Source organism: Trachypithecus francoisi, unplaced genomic scaffold, assembly GCF_009764315.1.
Source record: "Trachypithecus francoisi isolate TF-2019V2 unplaced genomic scaffold, Tfra_2.0 Lachesis_group8, whole genome shotgun sequence".
Taxonomy (NCBI): domain Eukaryota; kingdom Metazoa; phylum Chordata; class Mammalia; order Primates; family Cercopithecidae; genus Trachypithecus; species Trachypithecus francoisi.
In genome coordinates, this window is record NW_022681473.1 from 91,589,647 (window position 1) to 91,614,401 (window position 24,755).

General features: G+C 38.2%; 1 protein-coding gene and 1 pseudogene across 3 annotated transcripts in view; one reads left to right on the forward strand and one right to left on the reverse strand.

Moving 5' to 3' along the window:
* The first annotated feature begins 773 nt into the window (after positions 1 to 773).
* On the forward strand, positions 774 to 7,679 carry LOC117079926 (annotated as a pseudogene). Its single transcript, XR_004435653.1, has 2 exons — positions 774 to 776; positions 6,267 to 7,679. The product of XR_004435653.1 is annotated as a keratin, type I cytoskeletal 18-like (transcript).
* Positions 7,680 to 9,159: 1,480 nt separating this feature from the next.
* Positions 9,160 to 24,755, reverse strand: part of TRPC6 (transient receptor potential cation channel subfamily C member 6) — a 140,147-nt gene continuing 124,551 nt past the window's right edge. For both annotated transcript variants that reach the window (XM_033204288.1, XM_033204289.1), the window contains 3 exons: positions 12,681 to 12,764; positions 11,333 to 11,408; positions 9,160 to 10,786 (listed from right to left, as the gene is read on the reverse strand). In XM_033204288.1, the coding sequence (XP_033060179.1) occupies positions 10,635 to 10,786; positions 11,333 to 11,408; positions 12,681 to 12,764 (312 nt within the window). In that variant the 3' untranslated portion in view covers positions 9,160 to 10,634. The remainder of the gene's footprint in view (positions 10,787 to 11,332; positions 11,409 to 12,680; positions 12,765 to 24,755) is intronic.

Consider the following 24,755-nt stretch of genomic DNA (forward strand, 5'->3'; position numbering starts at 1 on the left):
AGATGCTTCTCCTGGGGGCTTTAACAGCTAATTTCGTAGGCTGCATGTCTGGCTCAGAACTCTTTTGAGAGCATAAACTGTCTTAGTTATTGTTTGAATTTTAAGTGAAATGATTTGTGATCCCAGAATGATTTGTGAAATGACTATGAACCAGTCTCCATCAATTTAGAAAGTTTATTTTGCTAAGGTTGAGGACATGCCCATGACACAGCCTCAGGAGGTCCTGACAACATGTGCCCAAGGTGGTTGTGTTATAGCTGGTAGTCAGACAGACATGAACAGGCAGGAGAAGGTCCCCCTCAACCAGGAACGTCAGGCAACCATCAGGTGATGGACAGTTATGAAACTATCTCTAAAATAATTGGTTGCAGCCAGCACCAGGGAAAGGCAGTCTCCCTATAAACAGAAACACCTGAAACTGGTAATCAGCAGCTTCCTGACAAGATCTCAGGAGTTGGGGGGAATGAGCTCAAGCGTGCACATTAAAAGGCAAAAAAAAAAAAAAAATCGCAGAATTTAACTGGTGTCGGACCTTCTAGGGACATTTGACCGGTAAGGGAAGAACGCCTCAAGTGAGCATGCATACAGCTCCAGTAAACACACTGCGCATGTGTCCCCTCCCAAGTGCTAACAGGCCACTGTGTGTGTGGACAGCCCACCCCAAGGGAAGAATCAGGGCAGAAGTAGCACAATATCCTGGAAGCACACCAGTGAGTCGGAAGGCAGAATTGTGCACTTCATCTCTCAAGTCGCCCACTTGGCCCTCTTCCAAGTAAGTGTACTTTACTTCCTTTCATTTCTGCGCTAAAGATTTTTGATAAACTTTCAGTCCTGCTCTAAAACTTGCCTTGGTCTCTCACTCTGCTTTATGCCCCCTTGGTCGAATTCTTTCTTCTGAAGTAGCAAGAAATTAGGTTACTGCAGATTCATAAGGATTCACCGCCACTAACAGTCAGGACACAGCTTGGTTTTGTCCATTTTAGGGACACATGAGACATCAATCATACATGTAAGATGTACATTGGTTCTGTCCGGAAAGGCAGGACAACTCGAATCAGGAGCTTCCAGGTCATCAGTAGATTTAAACATTTTCTGTTTGGCAATTGGTTGAGCTATTATCAGTAGAAAGGAACGTCTGGGTTATAAAAGGTTGTGGAAACCAAGATTTTATGTAGACGAGGCCTCCAGATAGCAGGCTTCATTCAGACAGAGTAGATTGTGAATATTTCTTATCAGACTTAGAGTGTGTTCTACCAGTAATCCCAAAACACAGGAGGGTATAATAAAGCATTCTAGCTCCCCATTCACATCATGGCCTTAATGAGTTTTTCAGGATAACTTTGGAATGTCCTTGGCTGAGAGGAGGGGCCCATTCAGATAGTTGGGCAGAGCTTAGAATTTATTTTTGGTTTACAGATTGAATAAATCACATGTTGCTGCACAGCCACAAAGTCCGAGGAGCTCTTCCGAGCATGGAGACGCATAAAAGTCATTGGAATGAAAATGGCATTAGATACTTCTCTTGCAAAGCACAGGTCAAGACACATGGAGTACTGCATTACTTTGATTTTCTGATAATGCATTTCTTATGGATATTTTTGCAATTCTCATGAAATACTGGAAAATACTAGAAGGTTCTAGGCCTGGTGCCTGCTTCGAGAGGAAGGAATTGGGAATGATTTAGATTATCTCATTGGATGTAGTCAGCAGCAGGTAGGTTACAATTAATGTCTAGATTGTAACACTAAGAATAAATGAATTGCTGGAAAAGTTATGTCCTCATAATGTCAGCCTCAGGCCACACTTCTTATTGGAAAAAGTTTATTTTTAAAAATACCTGCTGATCCTGTGACATATTAAATGTCTTTTACCAACCACAATATTGGAGGATTTCTGGCTTGTCCTGATTGATAGCCATTCAAAGGTTATAAGGGGCCATAACTGTTCCTCACACAGGTTTTCTTTATAAACCCCCCGGGGCTCTTAAATCATTAGCGAGATGTCAGTGGTTTAGGAGAGAAACACCTACCCTAAGTTCAAACCTAAATGTTTTGGGGATTTGCAAGAAAAAGTAATTAGGTCTCAGAGTGGACAGTATCAGGCAGAAGTGATGAAATTGGGGCAGGTTCTTTGTGTCCTGCTTGTTAGTGAGGCTAAATGTCAAATGAACCAATGACACAAGGTATGGATTAATTATATCCTATTAGTAGATCATGAAAGACTACTGGATCATGGCTCTGAGGAGGCCTGATAGACTAGACCCATAAATAGAATAGCAGACAAAGCTGGCATGTGATTCGTTGATTGTTTACTTCCATTTCTTCAGCCAAAAGATAGCTTTCTTATTAAACAAAAGCATGAGTGAATGAGTCAAAAGTCATCACCTTCCAAGAGGGAGATGAAAATCACTCAGGAGCCACCCGGTGACTGGACAATGTCAAGGCTTTCTTACATGGATTTGGTATGCCCTCTACAAAATAGGATGAAACCACAAGCTGTGGCAGGTAAATTAACCCACCACAAATTAGTCCAGGCTTCATTCTCAAGGGTTGTATAGCTATCTAGGATGAATAAATTAAGATGGGCCTCATGGAAGTAGCTTGTATTAATCAAGTCTTTTGCTTATAAATAGACTACTTGTATTCTGTTTCTAGTACTATTACTGGCAATAGCACCCAGAACACTGCAATGAATTTCACAGGTTACAAATAAAAGTTTTGTGAGCTGGACCTAGTATGGGAGTTGCCCTAAGCCATCTTATGAATGATACTATTATAAAATGATACAAATTATCATGCTCAAAAGTAATAAAAGTGATTTGAATTTTTCCCACATATTGCTCAAATGTGACTCATCTTTTTCAAAAATGGCAAATATGTGGCATGAGGGCCAACTTCCCATGGCCATGGCAAGCATTATTCAATGTCTCTATGTCATTCTTTCCTACCAATTCTGACTGGGCCTCAGAATCCTTAGCACAATGCACTAGACATGATGTACCAAGTGATCAGAGAAACATGAGTTAGAACCTAAATTTCAATAGATTTGTGAGGTTTAAGGGAGAGATGTTTAAGATAGAGTGGAAAAAGAAATTTTGAAGCCACATGCTTTCTCTATGATTGCTAGTATTAACTGAATGCTTATCATCAGCCTAAAATGTATTAACTCATTTAATCCTCACAAAAACTCAATGTAGAAGATGTTAGTGTTTTGTTTTTTTCACCTGTAGAAATGGGATAATGAGGTCCAAAAAGGTTAAGAAACTTGGTGAAGAGTATACAGCTATTGTCAGAGCTGGGATTTACCCAATACTTCTGGCTATAGATGCTATACTCTGAACCATTGGCATAAAAAGAACTCAGAGATAAATAATATAGAGAGACTAGAGAGAGAGTAAAATCATTGAAATTAAGAAAAAAAGAAGATAAAAGGATATGTGGGAAAAGAAAAAGATCTATATTTATAATTTTTGATAGAATTATAGATAGCCGTGTTTTGAGAAATGTCTTTGAGCATATCTACAATTACATATATATGTGTTCTTTGGCTATCCATTGTATATCATGGCAGACTTTATATATATATATATGTGTGTGTGTGTGTGTGTGTGTGTGTGTATACATTTTTCCCAGTGTTAACAAAGAGTGGCAACAACAGGACATGTTAACATTTTTCAAAATATAAGAAGACACTTTACAATTTGACCTTTTCCAATTATTCTGGTGAAAGTCTATTTTCTGAAGAAGAGTGAAGGGTAAATGTCACACGGCTGAATCACAGACTACTAAAAAGGTTAAAGCAAACTCAGAGCATTGCCACAGTTCTTTTAGCCTGAGACATAATAATAAGTAAACTTACTTTATTTTGAAAAAATTGTTCCTATGGTGGTATAAGAGTATCTTTTCATAGACAATAATTAGGACAAAAATGCAGGGACGTGAAATTCCAAACTCACTTCCTGAATGTCAGCATCAAGGTTTTCTTTCATTATTTAGGGGGGAAAAAAGTGTGCTTTCGATGCATTTGCGAGAGGATGTACCTCTCTGTCAACTTTTGATACACTGCTCCTACAGTTTATCAATGTACAATGATGAAAGCCTTGTGACTTCCAGGGTGGACATTAGAAAAAGAAGAAAGGTTAAAAATTCATTCGATTCTCTACAAACCAGTTGTTATGATCTGAATAGTTGTGTCCTCCCCGAGTTTATATGTGATGGCATTTGAAGATGGGGCCTTTGGGAGGTGATTATGTAATGGGGCCACAGCTCTCATGAATAGGATTAGTGCCCTTATGAAAGAGGCCCTAGAGGACTCACTTGCCCCTTCCTTCATGTGAGACACGGCAAGTGGACACTATAAAAAACCAGAAAGTGAGCCCTTACCAGACACTGAATCTGCCAGTACCTTGATCTTGGATTTCTCAGCCTGCAGAAGAGTGAGAAATAAATTTCTGCTGTTTATAAGCTATCCAATATGGTATTTTATTTTAGCAGCCCAAATAGACTAGAATATCAATCTTCTGTTTTTTCTTCAGTGTTCCAGGTAACATTATACTTACAAAGTATTACAATCATTATGAATATATGATCTTAGTAGATAAAATTACCTTTGCCATTGAATAAAGTGCCTTTTGATACGTAATTTTCATGAGATTTTGAAAAATATGAGCCACTATATCTGTGATCCACTTATATTGGATAAATTGATTATCCATCAAATGGCACTAATATTAAAAAAAGAAATGATCATACAGTCGGTCAGTGTCTCTAGCTATTTACTCAGCTACACAAAAATCTCTAATTTAAATGAAGTATTTTTGATAGGTCTTATCATTAAATCCATCCCAGGAAAGTGTTTTTGAAAAGCACTTCTGGTAACTTTGATAGCTGTAGCTGTGAACACAGAGTAAGGAATTTGCTTTAACTACCAGGTCTTTTAGAGAGTCTCTGCTGTGTCTCTCACCTCAGCTAGCCACATATAGAAGTAAAGACTTAGACTAGCAGTCCGTGTTTTGTACAATAACAGATAACAGCTGAAGTTTCAGTTTCTATCCATTTTAGGGTTCTGGGCTGCACTACTGCACAACCTTGGTTTAACTTGGAAACGTGCTGTCTACATCAAAGGGCAGAGACTCTAAAGTGTAGGAATTCATATTCAGCACCATTCATCAGATCTGCCAGGATGACTGTCATGACGCTCACAAACCCTGCTTGGCACACAGTGATGAAAGAGGGTTTCAGAGCCAAGAGGGAGGTGATATTTATGTGTTCAAATCAGAACTGATGCGGGGCATGCTTAGAACGTACCACCTGGAGAAACATCATCTGTGTCTGGGGCTCTTCCTTGGTCTGAAGCTGGTAATCAATCCTGACAGTGATTTCAGTAGGGGACTGGCTGGCAGGCAAATACTGACATATAGTCTCTCCATTTTAATTGAAAGTTCAGTTTGTTTTCACCATTCACATGGCAATAAAATTCTTTCATACTGAAACAGTGCTGGAAGGGTGGGAAAGACTGTCCAAATAAAGTGAAAACATTTGCTCCTGAGTCAATCCATTCTCCTCACTGACTCATAGCCATTGCATTTACTATTGCTCTCCGAAGAACTCCCTAAGTGTCCCACACTCATGACCAGCTCTTGGTTTTGCTCATACGGTCCCTGCCAAGAAATATACATCTCCATCTTTTATTCTTTTTTTATAACTATGACAGGGTTCAGAACATGCTACTAGAAGATATGGCACCCTAGCATATTGAATATTTTGAGCTGAAGGAATTCAAGAAACAGCAGAAGCAGGAAGGTTATTCTCACCTTCCCCCCTCACCCTTCTCTCCTGAAGCAGGTTTCCCTTTCTTCCACTGAAGCAGGTCATGAGACCCTCATTCCAGAAATGTCCTTCCTATACATGGAAGACAGGAACCTCCTTATCTCTGAAGACATGGTGTCACAGATAAGACACACACACACACACACAGGCTTCACATCTCTCAAAGCCCCAGGTCTTACTGGCTTATTGACTGTAAATAGATTTCTGTACCCTATATTTAATCACATACTTAATCACATCAGTGGTTTTTCAAAGCTATTCAACTTTACTCAGACCCCTAAAGGGAATGTTAGAGATAGATCATAAATGATTAAAAGACCAAATAGTAAGAGAAGAATTTGAACAGGCCTTGCTAAGTTCCCACCACTTCAGTACCATTACATAATACCCCCTTGTCCAATTCTACTCTTGGTCAAACTTAACATAAAAATACATAAGTTTGGTCGGCAAAGCCTGAGTCCTGTCGCCTCGCCTTCCTCCCATACAGCATGAGCTTCACCACTCGCTCCACCTTCTCTACCAACTACCGGTCCCTGGGCTCTGTCCAGGCGCCCAGCTACGGCGCCCGGCCGGTCAGCAGCGCGGCCAGTGTCTATGCAGGCGCCGGGGGCTCTGGTTCCCGGATCTCCGTGTCCCGCTCCACCAGCTTCCGGGGCGGCATGGGGTCCCGGGGCCTGGCCTCAGGGATGGCTGGGGGTCTGGCAGGAATGGGAGGCATCCAGAACGAGAAGGAGACCATGCAAAGCCTCAACGACCGCCTGGCCTCTTACCTGGACAGAGTGAGGAGCCTGGAGACCGAGAACCGGAGGCTGGAGAGCAAAATCCGGGAGCACTTGGAGAAGAAGGGACCCCAGGTCAGAGACTGGAGCCATTACTTCAAGATCATCGAGGACCTGAGGGCTCAGATCTTCGCAAATACTGTGGACAATGCCCGCATCGTTCTGCAGATTGACAATGCCCGTCTTGCTGCTGATGACTTTAGAGTCAAGTATGAGACAGAGCTGGCCATGCGCCAGTCTGTGGAGAATGACATCCATGGGCTCCGCAAGGTCATTGATGACACCAGTGTCACTCGACTGCAGCTGGAGACAGAGATCGAGGCTCTCAAGGAGGAGCTGCTCTTCATGAAGAAGAACCACGAAGAGGAAGTAAAAGGCCTACAAGCCCAGATTGCCAGCTCTGGGTTGACCGTGGAGGTAGATGCCCCCAAATATCAGGACCTCGCCAAGATCATGGCAGACATTCGGGCCCAATATGACGAGCTGGCTCGGAAGAACCGAGAGGAGTTAGACAAGTACTGGTCTCAGCAGATTGAGGAGAGCACCACAGTGGTCACCACACAGTCCGCCGAGGTTGGAGCTGCTGAGACGACGCTCACAGAGCTGAGACGTACAGTCCAGTCCTTGGAGATCGACCTGGACTCCATGAGAAATCTGAAGGCCAGCTTGGAGAACAGCCTGAGGGAGGTGGAGGCCCGCTACGCCCTACAGATGGAGCAGCTCAATGGGATCCTGCTGCACCTGGAGTCAGAGCTGGCACAGACCGGGCAGAGGGACAGCGACAGGCCCAGGAGTATGAGGCCCTGCTGAACATCAAGGTCAAGCTGGAAGCTGAGATTGCCACCTACCGCCGCCTGCTGGAAGATGGCGAGGAATTCAATCTTGGTGATGCCTTGGATGGCAGCAACTCCATGCAAACCATCCAAAAGACCACCACCCGCCGGATAGTGGATGGCAAAGTGGTGTCTGAGACCAACGACACTAAAGTTCTGAGGCATTAAGCCAGCAAAAGCAGGGTACCCTTTGGGGAGCAGGAGGCCAATAAAAAGTTCAGAGTTCAAAAAAAAAAAAATACATAAGTTTAAGGGTTTGAGTCCTCATTTCTGAAGGCTCATGTGTCACATAAAACACGGTTAATAAATTTGTACGCTTTTCTTTGGTTAACCTGTCTTTGGTTATAGAGGCCTCAGCCATGAACATAGGATGAGTGAGAAAGAGATATTTCTCCTCCCCTATATCTACAATCCTTTTGAAACCAAATCCTCTCGTAACCCACAGCCTTCTTTGCCTAATGCTCATTTTTCCCTAGACTGGACATATAACAGAAGCTAGGGTGTTCAGGTACCACATATTCTTCCTCACCTAGAAACTTAAATATAAGCTACACAATGAGATGACCACTCTTCCATCAAGACCTACAATGAATGCGAGGCAGGCATAGTGTTCATTTCTGGTTTTGACACTCCATGTGTAAGTTACCTAGCCTCTAACTCCCTCAGTTGTCTCCTTTCCAAAATGAGAATAGTGATAGCATTTACCTCATATAGTCATTGTAAGCATTAAGTTAGATTACATTTGATAATTCATAGAAAATATTTAACATTTCTCATACTTGTATTAAGGCCCATTACCCCATTTGCTTGCAAGTACCTTGAGTTCATTTTCTTCTCCTTTCAATCCCTGGTAGTTTTAAGCAGACAGCAGTTTCTGTTAATTTCTTTGATATGCCTCATAAAATCATACTGAGTTTGTGCTATTTCTCAGTTTCAGAGTAATAAGAGCAGCAGAGAGGAAACCCAGGCATTGATGGACAAAAATGAGGACTTTGCTCTATTCGTTGGTGGTGAATCTGTGGTGAGACGGTGAAGAGTGGGCAGGGCTCAGCCCTTGGAAAGCAGCTGTGTGGTCACAGAGAAAAGCAGCACTGCTTCATCCTCCTTATGGGTGCATGAGCCTCCAGAAAGCATCCACTCGGAGGGGAGAAATAGGACAGAGAGAGCAACTGGGATAAAAACGTTTCAACTTATCGTCTTAGTTTCCAAGATGAAGACGACTGTGACGTGAAGGTAGGATTTAAAACCAGTGGTCTTGAGACTTTTCCCACGCTTATGACCACCTTTTGGCAATGTGCCTGTAATTAAGCTCTTGTCAGAATTTTAAAAGATTTCTTAAAATACGTTTAATTTCCTTTTACATCTTCCAACTTAGAAGAAATGCCAATTATTCTAAGTTGGAAGATGAAATTCGAAGAGATGTCAATTCAGTTGCACTTTGATGAAAATCTGACTTTATGACATTAATTTGAACCATAGGAGCCACCAGGAGGGTAGTGCCTTTTGCTGAGGAACCCACAGTCGTGCCTGCTGAGTTTCCCAAAACTTATATCTTGCCAAGTCAATCCAACTTAAAAGACATTGAGGAATCTGAATATCTTTTCTTGAGTCTTCTGGAGTCAAGCCCATGTGCTGTCATAGAGCATCCTTGGGATGAAGGTCCATCTCTTGCATGGCACAACACACACTTTTTGTGGATGTTAGACTATTTTAATTTGCTGATAGTGCATTTAGTATGAGGTTGACTTTTTACAACTGCTGATTCAAATATTGTCACAAAATATTTGAAAATCGATCTTTATGTATCACCAAGTAACTTTTCCATAAGTGACATCCACAAATACAAAATCACTGGATATAAATTTTCAGCTGTATTTTCTGATCTGGTTACATAAATATTCTTTGATTTAAATTAAGCCAAAGTCGGAGCTAAAACAGATTTATTGCGAACATTTCATCTTTAAGATGAAGTTAAAGATCTGCATTTGAAACCTCCTGTTATTGAATTGGAAGTAGCATTTCCAGTTAATGTCCATCCTCTGAATGCCAGTGGTCTTTGAGTAAACATATGAACCTTCATCTCTTTTAGTTGTTTAAGATACCACTTCACATGATCAGTAAGTAACAACAACCACCTCTTGGTAAATGCACATGAATGCAAATTCCTGTTTTATATATTTGGGTAGTATAGAACATATTGAAAATAACAGATAAGTATTTACAAATTCCCACCTTATTTTTCCCCTTTACATTCAATGGCTAAGTGTGGGAATTCATCTGTAAATGCCCCTAGAAATGGCACAAAATTGTGCTATAATGGAACCAAATAACCACAATGTTTGGGGTTTTGATTTTTCTCCAATAAAAGGTACTTATTTAGACAGTAATTTTTTCATCACAATAAAAATTTATAATATAAAGAGCTTTCATGTGCCCACGAGCCACAAAATAAATAGGGCAATTACTTTATGTATGTGTGTACACATTTATATGTATACACACATATGTATGTATGTGTGTGTGTACACACACACACACAAAACAGGATCATGTTTCCAGGGTTCAGTGGAGGAAAAACTTTTTTCATTGTTAAGTGTAATGTTTTCAAATAGATGAATCAGGAAATTTTACATAGCTATAAGCCCATTTTGTATGAACAGTATCAGTCATGTGCTTTGAGGGATAAGTAGGGTAAATGGTGGTTAAACAGCATTCTAAAGAAAGGACTAAAGCATTCTAAAGGCCCATGGACGACTCTTTCCAAAATTTCAGAGCTGGGAGTCCCCAGCAGGGGATCTACAGAGCAGGGGAAAAGGAACCTGAAATAACCTTCAGAGGAAAAACTGCATGGGGAATAACGTAGGTCAGCCCCTGTCTGCTGGGACCCATTTTCAGGCAGACATTACATGGCAATGACATCATCACAACAGTTATATCCAAGAAAGCAGTTTATAAAACAAGCACCAAACAACTGGACATAATTTTCATCATAATCTACAGACTTTACCCTGAACAAAGGAGTTTAATCACCAACAAATTTAGATACTAGGGCTCCAGAAGATAGGATGGCCCAAGGTATCGTTTAACTTCTTCTTGTTTAAAAGGTGGGCACATTGGCACTTAAGAAAATAAATCAGAAAATAATATGGCTTCAAGTGGACAAATAAATATGAATTTCTAAGGAAGTCTTCGCATTATCTATTGGTTTCCTCTTGATTTGGTTCCATGGATAATTTCTCTCCAAGTTCTCTAATAAGTTCTGCTAGGTCTTCTGTATTCTGAGATTTTTCTTCAAGGAGTTCATAGCGGAGACTTGAGATATCCTGCTTAATTTCCTTCAGTTCACCTTTGAAAGCAAGAGTGATAAGAAGTCAACTATAAATACTCACTGCAGTGACTCACTGGTGACTGTGGAACAGGAGGAAATCAGCTCTAGTTTCACACACAATTTTATTTTGAATTCTTTGAAAGGAAATAACTTCCTAATGAAGCAAGTTTTTGTTTTCTAAGCTCACTGTTTTGGTGAATGAAGAGATTATAGCAGAATGATAACAAAAGCCCTCAAGTAAGTTAAAATGAAACGGTGGTGAATCATTCAGGGGTTGAGGCAGCAGCCCCTTCCTTGCCTTTCCCACCCACTTCCTCCTCCCTCCAAGTCCACCATAAGAAAGAGAGCTTTTTATCTAGCAAGTGGTACCTGTCCCGGCCTGTGGAGAAATAACCTATTCCCCACTCTTTAACAGCATGGTGGCTGGTGAGATCCTGTTCTACTTTGCCCCTTGCTTGAAGTTCACTCTCCCCATGCCCATCTCTGCAGCTCTCCTGCCACTCTGCATTAGGCTCCCGTCCTGACTCACACTCAGGGGCTGATTTGCTTCTGCGTTCAACTCACCTTCGTTCACTTCGTCACTCTCCTTATCTATCTGGGCCTGTAGTACATATCTCTTAATGAGCCTTTTCATTATTTTCTAGAAAACAGAGAAAGGAGAAATCTATGTCAGTTTCAGGTTCATGACAAATCTCTCATTTGGAACAAGTTTCAGAGTCCTCCTCCCTGTAGTGAGCCCTTTGGAAGTGATGGCTGTCAAAGACTAAGATGATTCAGCCAGGATACATGAGATCGCCACATTTTGCTTTCTTTTTTAAAACAGTCTTCACATCACTTGGGCTAATGACTCAAAAGTGAGTTCTTACAAAAGAATGTTTAGAGCAAGTATGTAATCCTGTATATCCATTGTCTGTATTTGATTTGAAAAGTATTAGAGCAAGACAGTCTTTCAGTAGGGTAGGTAAAAGATATACACTACTGCTCATGGAAATGGGGGATTAAGCTAATGTCTACTCATATGAGCCCAACGTCTGACCCACCAAAAAATGGAACCAGTTTTTATTTTAAACTTTCTATTAATTTGGGAATGGCTAGTTTCAATGTAATATATTTTTCAAGTACCTGGGCTTCTATCATGCAAACATTGCTTTTACTATATATTTTTCATAAAAAGAAGGCATCTCAGTGGGTGCTTACAAAGTCCTGATGGATATAGAACTAAACAAAATTTTACACCTAAGCCAAGGTTAAATGATAGATAGTAAAACTCTACCTTCAAGAATCTATTCTAAAGATATGGTTTAATACATTAACAAGTATGTTCATAGAACTAGTTATATAACAGACAAAAATGAAACTTTAAATGTCCATCAATAAGGAATTACTTTTAGTAAATTATGTATTTGTATAAAGGAATATGATAATTCACTGAAATTAATAGGAATATATATTTTGTGGAGAGAAAATCACAAGCTAAAAATGATTACTCATTATATAAGTACAATTAACTCATTTATGTAGTATAGATGCATTTTATAATAATATTAAAATATATGTAAAATTATGCACATATAGACATATAATCAGCTGGCAGAATTTTCACCAAAAACAAGCAATCTTTGTTTCTCACTGGTGGAATCCGAAATGAATTTTACTCTCTTATGTTTTTTGTAAAGTTTGCCTTTTTCAGTGAACATGGAGACTCTCAGATCTGTGATTCCAAGACTATTTTTTTAACTTACATATCTCTATCACTTACAAAATGCCTGGTACTGGTAATTAATAAATATTTGTTGAATTAACACATTATTTGATATTGAGAAAAATATTCTAATACTTTAAAGCATCACATAGTTCAAGAATCTAAATATTGCAAATAATGAGTCTTGTTCCTTTAAAAATCCATGCTTACCTGATACTGTCTTGGAGGATTATTGAAACTACTGAAACGGAAATCTTCTGAGCTCCTTACACTTGGTTGCTTATTGTACCCAACCTGTGATTTGAAAAGATTTAGAAATGGATTCCCAAATTTTCTTTCAAATAATATAATGAAATTAGTTATCTAATGAACTAAGAGTCTCATACACACAAGTTATCTGTATGTATAGTGCCATTTATTGTACTTAATATTCTGTCTTCCAAGACAAATCAGTGACATTTTAGGTGTGTTAGGTTAATGGCTATTAGAGGTTGTCTGAGGAGTCTCTTAGACTTTGTGGCTGCCAATCACGCTGTCATGAGAATCACGCTTTAACCTTCTCACAGAGACATCCATGGTAGTCAAAGAGCCAAACAAATTGAGGAAATAATGGTGGTAATCTCAGAAGTCCATTGATGAGGGATCAACAGTGCCACCTGATTACCTAAGACATCCACACCTGCAGCAGGGTCTGATGTGGATCCTGCAGAAACACCACGGTAAGATTGTGGTGGAACAGAATTCAGTTGCGAAAAAAGCTCTAATTAATGTTTGAATTTTAGATACTGAATGCTATCCCATTTGGGCAGCACTTTTCAAATTAAAATACATTTACTCAAATAGGCAAATAACAAAAAATTAAAGCAATCTGCAATAAAGGTGGTAGCATACCATATTAACATGCTAAGAGGATGATTTAAAACCTCTTTAATGCATTCTCTAAAGGAAAAAAACACTGGTTTTACAAAGAAATAGGTAGAAGAACTGAAGCTAAACAAGCAGCTCTAAATTTGCATGTTTATGATACACAACTGTTTCCTAGAGGAAGAGACACCTCGAGATTGTCTTCAAAGATACACAGTAATTCATATTTCCTAGTGACATCTATGTTGCTGTAAGTAAAGCTCAGTGAGACTGAATTAAAATCCTTGCATTAACTTCAGTGCTTTGCTTTGATACCTTAAATAGCCACATACTGAATTAAAACAGCTAATCAGACATTCATCTATTGAACAAGTATATATCGAGGGTCCTCAAAATGTAAGCTGCTGTGCTAGGCTCTGTGTATAAATGAACATAAGCGATTATGGTGTAGCTGAGTTATGGTAATAGCTCAATTATGAAAAATATGACAAGATTGATAAGATTAATAATAAACAATATATAAATTTGAAAATAATTTAGATAGCATCATTTTTCATGTATCTATTTCCTTTTTCCTTCACTCTAAAAATGTCTGTGTCCAAATATTTTTACTTATACTGAATTTTAAAATCCCTCTGATAAATTATATAATTCATCAAATTAACCAAAGAGAGGCAGTTCAGGTTCTCAGAAAGAGCACTTGACAGGAACCTGAAGGATAAATACCATCTGGCTTTGCCACAAGCTAGCCATGGAACAGTAGGCAAGATGCTTCAATGTTCTATAACCTTGTCTGACAATGAAGGAAGTGGTCTAGCTAGCTTCTATCATTCAAGCCCCACCAATTTATAAATTTGTGAAATGCATAAAAACTTCCACATAATATTTTAAATAATATAATGGGAACCCTGGTTTGAAACTATGATTTATGCCTTAAGAATATCATAAAAGGTGAGGACCAGTGTGAAGCTCCCACTAAGCCCATTATGATAAAGTGTGCAGGTGAGGACAGGCTCATAACTATCATGTCTCTGATTTATTTACCGTCTATTCATCAACTCACCATTGACATTTTTGGCTAGATAATTCTTCAGTGTGGGTGGTCTCCTGTGCATTATGGAATGCTTAGCAGCATCCCTGGCCTCTCATCTACGGATTAGATGCCAATCACAGCTCCCACCACACCCCATTGTGACAACCAAAAATATCTGCAGGTATTATCAAATGCACTAGATTAGGGGTGGAGGGCACAATCACCCATGGCACAGTTAAATGGTATGAAACTAAATATCTATAAATTCACATGGATCATTTTTATGTGACTAGTTTTTTTTCTAAGTATGAAATACCAAGTTTTGGATGCATATATAACTTATTTTCAGAAAAAAATTCTGGTCAGTTTCTAATACATCATAGAAATTCAGTAAATGTTTCTTTAAAAACGGAATGATACAGAGAAGAGTAAACCTATCCAATGGTGCAAGGAAGTATTATTACCACTTGGTGGCAGAAAATCCTAATATACAATTATTTAATGTCTGGAAATCCAAGTCTACAACACTTTTATACATAAAAGAAAATTCAATTTGAAAATTGAATAGTATTTAAAGATTAAGGATTTGGGTATTTATAGATGGTGCCAACATGTATACTGCCACAAGTGGGAAGCTTGTTGACTATAAGCAAGAAGGACTGGATGCACGTTTTGTTCCTAATATGGAAATAAATACTCTCTCCAATTCTAAATGAACTATTGCCTGCCCCCTTTGTTAATACCTTCTACCGCATTTTATGCATTCTTTATTCATTTTCTTTTTCATTTCCTAATAATTAGTTTGATATTAACATTTCTCATCTTGTAGGTTCATTGTAGGATTAGAGTGAGCGACACTAATAATTTGTTTCTAATTCATTAAAAAGAACAAGTAATCTTAAGTCTTTAAAGTTTCTTATATTGCTGGATATAGGAACAGTTCATGGAGTCACCTATTTCCCACAAGCATTAAATGTCCTGCAGCCAGGAACAGAGCAATGAACTGAAAAGATATAGACAATATATTCAGTCAGCAGTGAATGCAGATATGAAATGAAGCTGTGTTATACAGGGCTTATAAACATACTGCTCTGAATCAAGTGGATGTTGGCTCGAATTCAGGCTCTGTCACTTGTTTGAAATGGGACTGTAGGCAAATCATTTCACCTCTATATCCTTAGGATCCTCAGATACAGAACAGGGAAAATAATATTACCCACCTCCCAGAGCTATTGCAAGAATTAAAGAGATGAGGTATAGAGAATATATAGCTTGAAATACACTGGACATTCTATAACTGTCAAAAGCTATTATTTCGCAGAAAGATAAATATCTACTATGTGACTTTAGGTCTATTTCATGGTTAACTTTAATCTACACATACCCCTTTACTTATGATGGGGTTATGTCCTGATAAATCCATTGTAAGTAAGGTGAAAATGCACTTAATACACCTAACTACTGAACATCATAACTTAACCTAGCTGACCTTAACCATACTCAGAGCACTTTCCTTAGCTTATAGCTGGACAAAAGCATCTAGCACAAAACCTATTTTATATTAAAGTTATTACACAAAATTTTAATCAACAGTCAAACTTTGAAGTACAGTTTCTACTGAACACATATTGCTTTCACACCATCATAAAGTTGAAAAATCATTAAGTTGAACTATGGTAAGTCTGGGACTGTCTGTAGTCAATTCATCCTAGAGATAGTTTGCCAAGTATTACTTTTTACTGATGTGCCCAAGTCTATGACTAAGTCCTTCAGGGAATGAACAGTGATTCCCACGTTCAGATGGCATTAAAATCTCCTAAGCTCTACCCTACATGGTTAAACACCTACCCTAAGATGGCAACTGGAATGAGAGCTGCTCAGAAGTTGGAACAGGGCAGTTATTCAAGAAGTTATCTGGCATTTTCAGGTTTACACATGTAATAGACTATGGAAGAGATCCATTTTTAATTTATGCTATCCTTTCAGACTGTATATCTGAAAAGCTAATGCTAGCAACCACCACACTCGGTGACCTTTAGAGTTAAAGGATATGATTGAAGATAATGACTAGGTCTGCTTATTATATGAAAAGCTAATGCTAGCAACTACCAAAGTCAGTGACCTTTAGAGTTAAAGGATACAGTCAGAGATAATGAATAGGTCTGCTTACCTTGTTTCAAAATGTATTTTTATATATGGTTCATCCTACTGATATCTATGGTGCACCTGGAGCAGATGTGAATGCAGTGTTTGTGCAGCTAACTAGATACTTTAAAATTCAAGAGGTCAGAGAGAAGACCTAAGTGAATCAGAAATTCACTTACCATCATAGATATAGATGTTATGAAAATAAGATTAAGCATAAGCCATATGAGTTGGGTAGGAAAGAATGAACCATGAGAGTTTTTCTTAGTATGTATACACTAGGGCCAAACCATCTCATTAGCAATGGGCAAAAATTATTTGAAATATAAATGATTGCCTTACAACTTTTTCTCAGGAATACAGTTTAATGTATGTAGTAAAACCAAGCCATGTGAAATGTATCTCAGGTTTTGTTCACCACAGGCTCATATGGCAAGGGAAAAGAGATACTTTTGTTAATTTAAGCCTCCAAGAATCAAATGCCAAGACTGAATTGGAAGTATGAGATGTACCCAGGATTATATGTATGGTATATTATATATTATACCATTGTGGTATAATATGTGGGAGCGGGAGAAGGCAGAGAAAGCCTCTCCACTGTGAGGCTCTGCTCACCTGTGAAAGGGGGAGAGGTAAGAAGATTGTCTGGGAAAGTCAGTCAGCCCAACAGGGAGCGGCACATCTCCATGGCTACCACAATACACAATTACACAAAAGGCTCTCTAGAATTTTTTCTTTCTTTTTTTTTTTTTTTTTTTTTGAGACGGAGTCTCGCTCTGTCGCCCGGGCTGGAGTGCAGTGGCCGGATCTCAGCTCGAGTTTACGCCATTCTCCTGCCTCAGCCTCCGCGCCTGCCACCTCGCCCGGCTAGTTTTTTGTCTTTTTTAGTAGAGACGGGGTTTCACCGTGTTAGCCAGGATGGTCTCGATCTCCTGACCTCGTGATCCGCCCGTCTCGGCCTCCCAAAGTGCTGGGATTACAGGCTTGAGCCACCGCGTCCGGCCTAGATTCTTAAATGGACAGTGGAATCAACGTTTTATTCCAAACTTCACAACTGAGGTCGGACATCAAAGGTTTAGTATTTCGTCTACAATTTGTTTTAAGCTATGATTAAAATATGTGTTATTGAAAACTGTAACTCTCGTTTACAATATATAATATACATTTTGCTGATGATTAAAATAAATTTTAATTTTCTACATTTCTAGAGAAGCTACAGGGAAAATAAAATTATTTCATTTGATAGATACCATAGTTTCTATCATAAAGAAAAGGCATTTTGATTCTATTTGAATTTTTCTCTTATCTGTCCAGTGACTTCTTATACATCCTTCATGCTTTCAGGATGAGTATTTTCTTACTGGAAACATGTAAGATCCAATTACACTGACCTATCTTTGCAAAAAAATTATTGAGTTTTTTACAACCAAATAACAAAAAGAGCCATTTCTTTATAATACGAATATATTACATTTGCATAGTATCTGTGATTTTCAAAGTACCAATTAAATCTTTCCAATATGCTTGTGTGATGGGTTGTACAAGTTGATTATTTCTATTTTATAGATGAGGAAACTACGGTTCCGAGAAGTTAAATGAATGGCTGAAGGGGCAGAGATGTACACTTATTGTAAGATCTCAGTCTTCTGAGTACTTGGTTCAGTACTCTTATTATATCAATTTCCAAAGTGCAGTTTTGATAAGGAAGGAAAAGTAGTGAATATAAAATATTGATCAAACAAGCTGAATTTTATACATTCATATTAATCCATAATATATGTTATATGCAGTCAATTGTATATTATCTAAAGTCAGTACATTTACCCCTTGGCATCCAAAGGGGATTGGTTCCAAGACCCTTCTGAGCACACCAAAATCCACTGACACCCAGACCCCTTATAAAAAATGGTATACTATTTGCATATAACTTACTCATAGCCACTGGTATACCTTAAATCATCTCTACTACTTATAATGCCCAATATAATGTTATGTAACTAATATAAATATTGTTATACTATACTGTTTTTTAAATTTGTATTATTCTTATGATATTATTTTTGATTTTTTATTTAATATTTTTGACCCATAGTTGGTTGAATGTGCGAATGCAGAACATATGGATATGGAGAGTGGACTGTGTGTGCATGTGTGATATTTAATTGAAATGCCCTTTGCAAAATTATAAAACAATTTTGTCATATCACACATTTTGTAGATCATAAATGGGAGGTAGGTGGAAAAGAGCCATAACCATCTCCTTGGAATATTCAATTAAGAATTAGTTGTCTGCATTGTGAAAGTACTTAATGTGCCTGAACCATATGCTTAAAAATGGTTAAAATGGTAAATTTTATGCTATATATATTTTATAACAATGAAAATAAATATAAAAAAGAAGTCAGTTGCCTGTATGTGCCAACCCCAAGGGTTGCTATGAATATTTAGGTTTTAAGAGGGATACTGTTATTCTTGAGATTAATAATCCATAACCTCTTATCGGTAAGAAAACATAATGGGCCACATTGTCAATTATAACACAACTCTCATAAGAAAGACTAAATAATATGACTAGCTGAAATGGCACCCCTTTCTTTTTCCTTTAAGCATTTCAATATTTAAAATACATACAGTGAAGTTAAACTTATAAGATAGACTTGATTATATAATGCTTGGTACACATGTTACAAATGATTGAGACCAAACAATATGTCACCAGGAATAATTGAATTCTTTTCTGAATATATCCACTAACTAGGGAAGGCTTCGAGAAATTAAATCATTTCAACTTACTCCAGTTTTCTTATGTGATATGTGCAGATAATTTAATTCACACAAACAAAATAATTTACTAAAATGTCCTAGCAAATTATAAAATTGTTTGGGCCAGGCACGGTGACTGATGCCTGTAATCCCAGCACTTTGGGTGATAGAGACCCTGTCTCAAAAAATAAAATGAAATAAAAATAAAATGTTTTGAGTTGAACACTTTTTGGAGGTAAGCTATTTCATATTCTTTCAGTAACTTTTTCCCCTTTATCTTTCTGTCCATACACCTTTCCCTCTGTACATTCATGCATTCTTTTTTTTCCAGACACTTGCAGGTACCAAAACTAAAGAAGTATTAAGGATCAGAGTTAAACTAAGACATGGGCTCTATCTGCAAGAACCCACACCTTCACCAGTTAGTTTGCCTCTGATTGGTTAACACACCATGACCAATATGATTTCACCAAGGAAGAGGAATGGGAGGTAGAAACAGGCATGTGAGTAGCAAAATATACTTCCCACTATGTTCCTTGCTAGGTATGTTATTTCATTAATTTAATGACCTTTCGAGACTGTAGTAATGACAAGTGAGGAAACTCAGGCCTGTGAAGGCCGTAAAGTGTATCCACATCCATTGCTGGAAAGTGGTGGGAAACCAACATGACCCTGTGTATGTGTACTATGTAAGTGTGTGTTGCTGCCAAACATACCTGACAAATGCTAATTTTGTTGCCAGTTTGCAAATAATGTCTACTGACATTCAAATGCATTCTGATATTACAATTCTTCATTATTGTTTTTGTTTGTTTTTTATACTTGAAGTTCTGGGGTACATGTGCAGAACGTGCAGGTTTGTTAAATAGGTATACACGTGCCATGGTGGTTTGCTGCACCCATCAACCCAACATCTACATTAGGTATTTATCCTAATGCTATCCCTCCTCTAGTCCCCTGCCCCCTGACAGGCCCCAGTGTGTGATGTTCCCTTCCCTATGTCCATGTGTTCTCATTGTTCAACTCCCACTTATGAGTGAGAACATGCAGTGTTTGGTTTTCTGTTCTCGTGTTAGTTTGCTGATCCAGCTTAATCCATGTGCCTGCAAAGGACATGAACTAATCCTTTTTTATGGCTGCACAGTATTCCATGGTGTAAATGTGCCACATTTTCTTTAGCCAGTCTATCATTGATGGACATTTGGGTTGGTTCCAAGTCTTTGCTATTGTGAATCTGGCCGCAATAAACATACGTGTGCATGAGTCTTTATAGTAGAATGATTTATAATCCTTTGGGTATACATACAGTAATGGGATTGCTGTGTCAAATGTTATGTCTGGTTTGAGATCCTTGAGGAATTGCCACACTGTCTTCCACAATGGTTGAACTACTTTACATTCCCACCAAAAGTGTGAAGCGCATTCCTGTTTCTCCACATCCTCTCCAGCATCTGTTGTTTCCTGACTTTTTAATGATCACCATTCTAATTGGCATGAGATGGTATCTCACTGTGGTTTTGATTTGCATTTCTCTAATGACCAGTGATGATGAGCATTTTCCATGTTTGTTGGCTTCGTAAATGTCTTCTTTTGAGACATTCACCCACTTTGATGGGGTTGTTTTTTTCTTGTAAATTTGTTTAAGTTCTTTGTAGATTCTGGATATCAGCCCTTTGTCAGATGGATAGATTGCTAAAATTTTCTCCCATTCTCTAGGTTGCCTGTTCACTCTGATGGTAGTTTCTTTGCTGTGCAGAAGATCTTTAGTTTAATTAGATCCCATTTGTCTATTTTGGCTTTTGTTGCCATTGCTTTTGAAGTCTTTGCCCATGCATATTTTCCTGAATGGTATTGCCTAGGTTTCTTCTAGGATTTTTATGGTTTTAGGTCTTACATTTCAGTCTTTAATCCATCTTGAGTTAATTTTTGTATAAGGTGTAAAGAAGGGGTCCAGTTTCAGTTTTCTGCATATGGCTAGCCAGTTTTCCCAACACCATTTATTAAATAGGCAATCCTTCCCCCATTGCTTGTTTTTGTCAGGTTTATTAAAGATCAGATGGTTGTAGATGTGTGGTGTTATTTCTGAGGCCTCTGTTCTGTTCCATTGGTCTATATCTCTGTTTTGGTTACTGTAGCCCTGTAGTATAGTTTGAAGACAGGTAGTGTGATGCCTCTAGCTTTGTTCTTTTTACTTAGGATTATCTTGGCTATGTGGACTCTTTTGGTTCCATTTGACGTTTAAAGTATTTTTTTCCAATTTTGTCAAGAAAGTCAGTGGTAGCTTGATGGGGATAGCATTGAATTTGTAAAGTACTCTGGGCAGTATGGCCATTTTCATGATATTGATTCTTCCTATCCATGAGCATGGAATGATTTTCCATGTGTTTATGTCCTGTCTTATTTCGTTGATCAGTGGTTTGTAGTTGTCCTTGAAGAGGTCTTTCACATCCCTTGTAAGGTGGATTCCTAGGTATTTTATTCTCTTTGCAGCAGTTGTGAACGGGAGTTCACTCATGATTTTTCTCTCTGTCTCTTATGGGTGTATAGGAATGCTTGTGATTTTTGCACATTGATTTTGTATCCCGAGACTTTGCTGAAGTTGCTTATCTGCTTAAGGATATTTTGGGCTGAGGTGATGGGGTTTTCTAAATACACAATCATATCATCTGCAAACAGAGATAATTTGACTTCCTCTTTTCCTAATTGAATACCCTTTATTTCTTTCTCCTGCCTGATTGCCCTGGCCAGAACTTCCAATACTGTGTTAAATAGGAATGGTGAGAGGGGGCATCCTTGTCTTGTGCTGATTTTCAAAGGGAATGCTTCCAGTTTTTGCCCATTCAGTATGATATTGGCTGTGGGTTTGTCATAAATAGCTCTTATTATTTTGAGATACATCTCATCGATACCTAGTTAATTGAGAGTTTTTAGCATGAAGCACTATTGAATTTGAATTTTGTCAAAGGCCTTTTCTGCATCTATTGAGATAATCATGGGTTTTTTCATTGTTTGTTTATGTGATGGATTACATTTATTGATTTGTGTATGTTGAACCAGCCTTGCATCCCAGGGATGAAGCCCACTTGATCATGGTGGATAAGCTTTCTGATGTGCTGCTGGATTCGGTTTGCCAGTATTTTAATAAGGATTTTCACATCAATGTTAATCAGGGATATTGGCCTGAAATTTTCTTTTTCTGTTGTGTCTCTGCCAGGTTTTAGTAACAGGATGATGCTGACCTCATAAAATGAGTTAGGGAGCATTCCTTCTTTTTCTATTGTTTGGAATAGTTTCAGAAGGAATGGTACCAGCTCCTCTTGGTACCTCTTGTAGAATTTGGCTATGAATCCATCTGGTCCTAGATTTTATTAATTACTGTCTCAATTCCAGAACTTGTTATTGGTCCATTCAGGGATTCCACTTCTTCCTGGTTTAGTCTTGGGAGGGTGTATGTGTCCAGAATTTATCCATTTCTTCTAGATTTTCTGTTTTATTTGCGTAGGGGTGTTTATAGTATTCTCTGATGGTAGTTTGTATTTCTGTGAGATCAATGGTGATATCCCCTATATCTTTTTTTATTACATTTATTTGATTCTTCTCTCTTTTCTTCTGTTTTAGTCTGGCTAGCAGTCTATCTATTTTGTTGATAGTTTCAAAAAACCAGCTCCTGGATTCATTGATTTTTTTTGAAGGGTTTTTAATGTCTCTATCTCCTTCAGTTCTGCTCTGATCTTAGTTATTTCTTGTCTTCTGCTAGCTTTTGAATTTGTTTGCTCTTGCTTCTCTAGTTCTAATTTTTGATGTAGGGTGTTGATTTTAGATCATTCCTGCATTCTCTTGTGGACATTTAGTGCTATAAGTTTCCCTCTAAACACTGTTTGAAATGTGTCCCATAGATTCTGGTATGTTGAGTCTTTGTTCTCATTGGTTTCAAAGAGCATCTTTATTTCTGCCTTCATTTCGTTATTTACCCAGTAGTCATTCAGGAGCAGGTTGTTCAGTTTCCATGTAGTTGTGCAGTTGTTATGACTTCTGTTCTTTTCCATTTGCTGAGGAGTGTTTTACTTCCAATTATATGGTCAATTTTAGAATAAGTGTGATGTGGTGCTAAGAAGAAGGTATATTCTGTTGATTTGGGGTGGAGAGTTCTGTAGATGTCTATTAGGTCTGCTTGGTCTAGAGCTGAGTTCAAGTCCTGAATATTCTTGTTAATTTTCTGTCTTGTTCATCTGTCAAATATTGAGAGTGGGGTGTTAGAGTCTCTCACTATTATTTTGTGGGAGTCTAAGTCTCTTTGTAGGTCTCTATGAACTTGCTTTATGAATCTGGGTGCTCCTATATTGGGTGCATATGTATTTAGGATAGTTAGCTCTTCTTGTTGCATTGATCCCTTTACCATTATGTAGTGCCCTTCATTGTCTTTTGTTCTTTGTTAATTTAAAGTCTGTTTTATCAGAGATTAGGATTATAACTCCTGTTTTTCTGTATGTTTTTGTTTTTTGTTTTGTTTTGCTTGGTAAATATTCCTCAATCCCTTTATTTTAAGCATATGTGTGTCTCTGCATGTGAGATGGGTCTCCTGAATACAGCACACTGATGGGTCTTGACTCTTCAGCCAGTATGTCAGTCTGTGTCTTTTAATTGGGGCATTTATCCTGTTTATACTTAAGATTAATATTGTTATATATGAATTTGATCCTGTCATTATACTAGCTGGTTACTGTGCCCATTAGTTGATGTAGTTTCTTCATGGTGTTGATGGTCTTTACAATTTGGCATGTTTTTGCAGTGGCTGGTATCAGTTGTTCCTTTCCATATTTAGTGCTTCCTTCAGGAGCTCTTGTAAGGCAGGCCTGGTGGTGACAAAATCTCTCAGCATTTGCTTGTCTGTAAAGGATTTTATTTCTCCTTCATTTGTGAAGCTTAGTTGAGATGTGAAATTCTGGGTTGAAAATTCTTTTCTTTAAGAATGTTGAATATTGGCCCCCACTCTCTTCTGGCTTGTAGGGTTTCTGCAGAGAGATCTGCTGTTAGTCTGATGGGATTCCCTTTGTGGGTAACCCGACCTTTCTCTCTGGCTGTCCTTAACATTTTTTCCTTCATTTCAACCTTGGTGAATCTGACAGTTATGTGTCTTGGGGTTGCTCTTCACACGGAGTATCTTTGTGCTGTTCTCTGTATTCCCTGAATTTGAGTGTTGGCCTGACTTACTGGGTTGGGGAAGTTCTCCTGGATAACATCCTGAAGAGTGTTTTCCTAGTTGGTTCCATTCTCACTGTTCACTTTCAGGTACACTAATCTAACGTAGGCTTGGTCTTTCCACATAGTCCCATATTTCTTGGAGGCTTTGTTCATTCCTTTTCATTCTTTTTTCTCTAATCTTATTTCATGAAGTTGCTCTTGGATCTCTGATATCCTTTCTTCTGCTTGTTCAATTTGGCTATTGATACTTGTGTATGCTTCACAAAGTTTTTGTGCTG